The sequence below is a fragment of the Numenius arquata genome, chromosome 10, assembly GCF_964106895.1.
Source record: "Numenius arquata chromosome 10, bNumArq3.hap1.1, whole genome shotgun sequence".
Lineage (NCBI taxonomy): Eukaryota > Metazoa > Chordata > Aves > Charadriiformes > Scolopacidae > Numenius > Numenius arquata.
Genome location: NC_133585.1, coordinates 19,559,965 through 19,565,964, shown reverse-complemented (window position 1 = coordinate 19,565,964; position 6,000 = coordinate 19,559,965). Strand labels below are relative to the sequence as shown.

At 43.1% G+C, this 6,000-nt stretch overlaps 1 protein-coding gene across 2 annotated transcripts in view; it reads right to left on the bottom strand.

Moving 5' to 3' along the window:
• Window positions 1-346: 346 nt before the first annotated feature.
• The window catches only part of MCU (mitochondrial calcium uniporter), a 101,921-nt gene continuing 96,267 nt past the window's right edge, over window positions 347-6,000 (bottom strand). Inside the window, exons 7-8 of one of the 2 annotated variants that reach the window (XM_074154686.1) lie at window positions 3,551-3,667; window positions 347-2,320 (exon numbers count right to left, since the gene is read on the bottom strand). In XM_074154686.1, the coding sequence (XP_074010787.1) occupies window positions 2,243-2,320; window positions 3,551-3,667 (195 nt within the window). In that variant the 3' untranslated portion in view covers window positions 347-2,242. The remainder of the gene's footprint in view (window positions 2,321-3,550; window positions 3,668-6,000) is intronic. The other variant, XM_074154685.1, reaches the window with a different exon arrangement.

The window sequence follows — 6,000 nt, the reverse complement described above, 5'->3', positions numbered from 1 at the left end:
TATCCTGCAACCTGCCACACGTCTCCAGGTTTTGTCAGCCTCCACATGGAGCTACTGTGCCAGTCAAACAAAGGCAGGTCTTTGTTAGACCAAACGTCTCTACATCTACCTCACCACCTCAACTGCTCCTGAGATCCCTGTGTTACGCAGCTAGGCATGGCAGCAAGGTCTCCATCCGAGCGTCTTCAAGGAAAGCTACTATCTGCATCATCATGGCCTCAGTGATGTAAGGTGAAGAAGAAACAACCTAAACAAAAAGAAATGGAGGAAACTCAGGAGACAGCTGCCACACATAGAATATGCTCTTCTCATATGGGGAAAATAACATTATTCAAGAGCACTGATTCAAAAATTGAATAGTTATTTATTGTTCCAGAAGTACATTGCTCTTTTATACATATTTCATAAATGATACAGGATTTTACACATGTTCAGGTTTTGTTTTTTTTTTTTGTTTTTTAAAGAAGGACTTTTCTCCATGCTCCCTCCCTCATCCCAAACACACACCAAGGATTCAGCTACAGGATCGTGTTCATTTTTTTTTTTCCCTTTAAAACTCACCACACAAACAGGATAAAACAGATAAAAAATAATCACACAACGTAATTAAATTGAAAGACAGAGGAAAAGGGGAAGGGGGGGAAAAAAAAAAACCAACTTAGAAACATGCACCCATTCGGTCCAACATGCCATTGAGTGAGAAAAGGCAGCAATCCCAGTTGTGTTTTCACATCTGCAAGGCACCTGGCGTCTAGTTAATACTGATTTGTTTTTTTTCTTTCTTATTTTTTTTTTTTTTAAACATGGTTCTCCAAAAAACCCAGAAGCCTCTTTCCATGACACAGTGAGGAGTAGCAGTGAAACATCAAAAAAGCAGCCAGCCTTTCTATGTATAAAGCTTAGTGCCCTTCTCCCGCCTTCATCCTGTCTCCACAGTATTTATCAGCAGGATGCTAAAACAGACTGACCCGCTTTGAATGAAGAGATGTTTATCTGGTTAGAAATCAGCCAGTCTTGGCTAGAAGAGGGGGCAACGGGTTGACTTTCCTTCCTCTATTTCTTTTAGCTAAGAACAGAAGATGTCATTAGCCACTCCTATGAAATTCTGACCTGTGGGTGCAAAGTTCATTTAAAGCTACTTAAGTCAGGGAAAGTGCTAGAGAACTGCAGTAGTTCTGTGTCTTGCACTGTGTAAAAGCCCCGGGCTTTCAAAAAGCCTCTGGGGCAAGGAAAATGATTTGACCATATATGAGACTTTTTATCCCATTACACAAGCAGTCAAATATCAAGTTTAATTATTCCACATTGCAAAACTGTTCATTTAAGCAGGACTCACGATTCTGCAACAGTTTCATAATCCTTTAAACATTCATAATTTCATAGTCCAGGTGGCTATCAGATTTGGGGTAGGAAGAGGGGAATCTCCCTCCCTTAAGACTGAATATAAAAAAAACCTCTCATGCAATGCTGCCAGTGATTTCTAGAAGGAGCTCAAGGGCATTGGGACGCAAAATTTATATAGTTATTATGGAATAATCCAAAATATCAATTATCAAATGTCCAGAAGAAAACTCATTCCTTCTCTCACTTGGCTACAATCAATCTGTGCTACAAATAAGCAAAGGAGGAAGTCAGTGGAGCACATGGGGTGGGCTGGGAAAAGGAAGCTCACGGTTTTCCAGTAGAAAGCAGTCTTGTAGTAACTTTATAAAAGAGACCAGGTCTGATCAGAAGTGTGCGTGTTAATGGCTGTGGAGTGCAAGTTCTGATCACCAGCCATAGCTCCAGGTGGCTTGGATTCTTTGTTCTTTTTTTTTTTTTTTCTCCTTTTTTTTTTTTTTTGAGAGAGAAAGAGAGATCTGAATCAGGTAAAGGAAAATTAAAAAAGCTAAGCAGGCCGCTGGTGTCTTATCAAGAGGCAGACCCTGCAAAGCTGGAAGAAGACACCCCTACACCCCAGCATTACATTCTTTTCATGAACCCCCCAATCCTGTATTTGTACACAATTGCCATTCAGACGGTTTTTAAAGGTGACTATTTGCCAAGCCCTTTTGAGAACTAACATTCCACAATGTCCCATCTTCAGATTTAAGAGATGCCCCCCCCTACAGTCCTTTGTCTTGATTAAAGGTAAAAACCCTCCACCCCCACACCACCTCCCAGCTTCCACCTGCAATGCTTTTATTAAAAAGGCAAGAGCTATGAACAGGTTTTTTGCCGGGGTTCAGAACTTCTTTGCTGATCAGTCCTTTTCATCAATTTGCTGGATGGGCAGGTGAACCTGCAGCGGGTCTCGAAGCCTCTTAAGGTCCAATTCTGCCTAAAAGTAAAAGAAACATTATAAAGAACAAGCTCTCAATACACCTTCATCCAATACCATTCCTCTTTACTGTATGGAAAGCTTTTCCGTATTTCCTTGTTTTTCCTGTCCAGAAGGGAAATGTTCAAAAAGGCAGTCACAAGCTCATATTTGGGAAAAATCATTCTCAGCACTTACTGAAAGACGTTTGCTCTGTACTTCTCTAAACTCGTCTACATGCAGACACTTAAAAGGAACATAGTAGGGAAGACTTGATGCCCATAAACTCACTGGAACCTTTTTTTTTTTAAACAAACAAACCAACCAACCAACCAAAACCAACAAAGAACCACAAAACACCAAACAACTAGATAAATGGGAATGGTTGATTCTAGAAGAAAAGCTCCAAGAAAACACAGCTACCCAAGGGTACAGTAGTCAACACGGCATGAGAAAACCCAGAGCTCTTTCTGGGTTTTCTCATGAAGCCAAGAGAGCCTAGCCCTGACCTCCCTCTACTCCTCGCGCAGCTCCTTCTCCAAGACAGGGGGAAAACACATCTTGCCCTGGATATCCTACACTGTCATTTCCAGAGCCTAGAAATAAACAGAGAATGATACGGAGCAGTGAAAAAAAATGTGGTAGCTCTGCTTTTTCTGCTTATGCCATCCCTCTTCAGAAATGCTCTCAGAAACACGAGGAAAGATCACTGCCTGACTCCTTTGCTGAACAAATCCTGCAGTGTGGACAGTCTGCCAAAGACGTCCATCTCCAGAATATGAGAAATCTGCCCCCATTGCCTCTAACAATACAGCTAATTTTTTTGAAAATTATTTTCCAGGACTGCAACCCAGTGCACTGAGGTGCTATGTCAGGAAGATATGAACTGAATGGATGCAAGTCTTCATTTCTCACTAAATCCATCTGGTGTGTAGGAGCTGAGAAGAAAGGAAATCTTGAATTAGGCTCCTCTGAGGCATGAAGTGCCTGAAGCAACTCAAGATTTGCCAGCAGTTTCTAAATGGCCCTTACAGATAGATACAGGCAACCATTTTGCGTTGATTTACACATCCAGCAGTTCTATTCCGGGGCATATCAAAACCAATTCAGTGATTGCGCTGGGGCTGTGACAAGAAAATGGGCTGAAAACTTAAGATACATCCATTCTTATTTGAGGTGCATCTAATAATAGCAGCTAAGAACTAGCAAGCAGTAATTTCTTTGTCTTATTTCTGGAAAAATTCTTGTTACCTGAGCAATTGCATCCTTGAGTTGATTGTATTTCTCTAAATCAAATCGTGTCTTTTTGGCTCCTTTATGGAAAAATAATAAGTACTGTCTGTCTCTGGCATCTGGATAAACATATTCCTAAAAAGAAAAAAAAGAGAGAAGATAGGAACAAAGCCACAACAGAATGCAACACAGGATACCATTAGCACAGTATGTAACAGATGTGTTTTGGGAGGATGACTAGTTTCCGTCTGTGAAGGCACAAGACCAGACAGCACTGTCTGAGCTCACCCAGTGTGGTGGTGTGACCCCAGCCGGTAGCTAAGCCCCCACCCAGTCAGTCCCCCACAGCCGGATGGGGGAAGAGAATCAAAAGGGAAAAACCCAAGAAAAACTTGAGAATCGAGATAAAGATAGCTTAATAAGAGAAGAAAAAATCCCACAGGAGTGATGCAAAAGCAACCACTCACCACCTCCCACCAGCAGACCAATGCCCAGCCAGTCTCCGAGCAACAGCTACTTTGGAGAAACTTCTCCCCAGTTTATTGCTGAACATGAAGATGTATAGTATGGCATATCTCTTTGGTCAGCTCAGGCCAGTTGTGCCAGCTGTGTCCCCTCACAACACAACACCCACCCTCAGCCTGTTCCCGGGGGGAGCCGGGGGCGGGGAAAGCAACGACAAAGAGAAAATATCTTGATACTGTTCAGTCATAGCAAAAACATTGGTGTGTTTTTGTGGTCACAAATCCAAAACACGCACCATACCCAGCTGCTAAGAAGAACATTGACTCCATCCCAGCCAGACCCAGTAGAGTCAGGCATTTGCTTCTTTAGCAGTATGTTACACTCCGGCAGTGAGTTACCATCACCTTCCCTCCCCTCCCCAATGTGTGAATCCTTCCATCCAGGGAGAACAAAACCTAACACATTTCAGAGTTCCAATGCTGACAAGTTTGTGGGGAGAAAGGGAGAAAAAGCTATAAATACCAGAATAAGACTTTGTAAGATGGCCCTTAATCTCTTTTTCTTAAGGTCATAAACATGCAATAGCTAATATTAATGAAGCTATGCAAGCGATAACAAGAACCCAATACCACAGGTTTTGTCAGGGATACTCTACTGCAAGAAGTCACAGCTTTTTAGAGTGTGCAGAGCTGTTCACACCAAATCCCACACAGCCTCTACAAAGCACAGGTCTGCCTCTGCTGAAGTTAACTCTCCCTTGCAGTGGAACATCACATAACCTGTGCGTCTGATATGCGTCCAATGATCAGGGCTGTCAGGTGGAGAAAAGCTGCATCCAGAATCAAGCCAACCCTGAAACACTGAGATTTTAAGGTCTGGCAGAAGAGGTACTAGTTGATACAGATGACAATTAAAACATCAAATCTGAGTTCAAACGTGGCAGAAGTTCCAACTGCACTTGGCAAAAGCTATGGGAGCACATGCGTCTACAGCCCCTGAAATGATGCAGCTGAAAGACCCTTGGGACACCACACTGGAACACCTGCAGCATCTGTTCCGATGGTCTTCTGACAGCAGAGACTCTTTGAGCCCTCTCTCCCTCATTATTTAGGTGGGATTATGAAGTTTAAACGGGAGTGATGAGACAAACCATGTACTAGAAACTCACACAGAGTCTGTCACAACTACAAGGATCCAGAAAAGGATCTTTCATCTGGATGCGAGGCCAGATCCATGAAACACCTACACAAAAGCATTTCCAACATGATTCCTGAGAGTTTGTCTCTTTAAAAAGAGATGCTTATGAGTATCTAAAGGGTGGTTTGAGGAAGGATGGAGCCAGACTCTTTTCAGTGGTTCCAGTGACAGGACGAGGGGAAACAGGCACAAGCTGGAACATGGGAAGTTCCACTCAAATATGAGGAAGAACTTCTTTCCGGTGAGGGTGCCAGAGCTGCCCAGGGAGGTGGTGGAGTCCCCTTCTCTAGGGATCTTCAAGACCTGCCTGGATGCCATCCTGAGTGATGTGCTCTGGGCAATCCTGCTTTAGCAGGGGAGTTGGACTAGATCTCTAGAAGGTCCCTTCCAACTCCAACAATTCCATGATTCCATGAAAAAGGCCAGCATCTCATGTCAGAATGTGTTTTTCCTTGGAACTCAGAAGGTACCTCATGTACCCATAGTTAATTTGGGCTGATAAATCACAGCACTTGGAGGCCTCTGGTGCAAGTCAATGTGTGTGTGGATGCGGGTGCAGAAACCATTACCTGTCAGTAGCTGAACCTGTATAGCTAAAGCAGTCAATCACAGAAGATACATAAGCGTTTATGGTAAGACGACCAGGAAAACAGCAATGACCACCACCAGAAGACCCCCATAATCACAGACCACCATCCTGGACAGCACAAATTAAATCAAGTGGCATCTAGATTCTGAAAGGATAAGGAAGGGGCAAAGAGACTTCAAACAGGCACAATTTTCCTATTTTTCTACAGAGTAGGGCT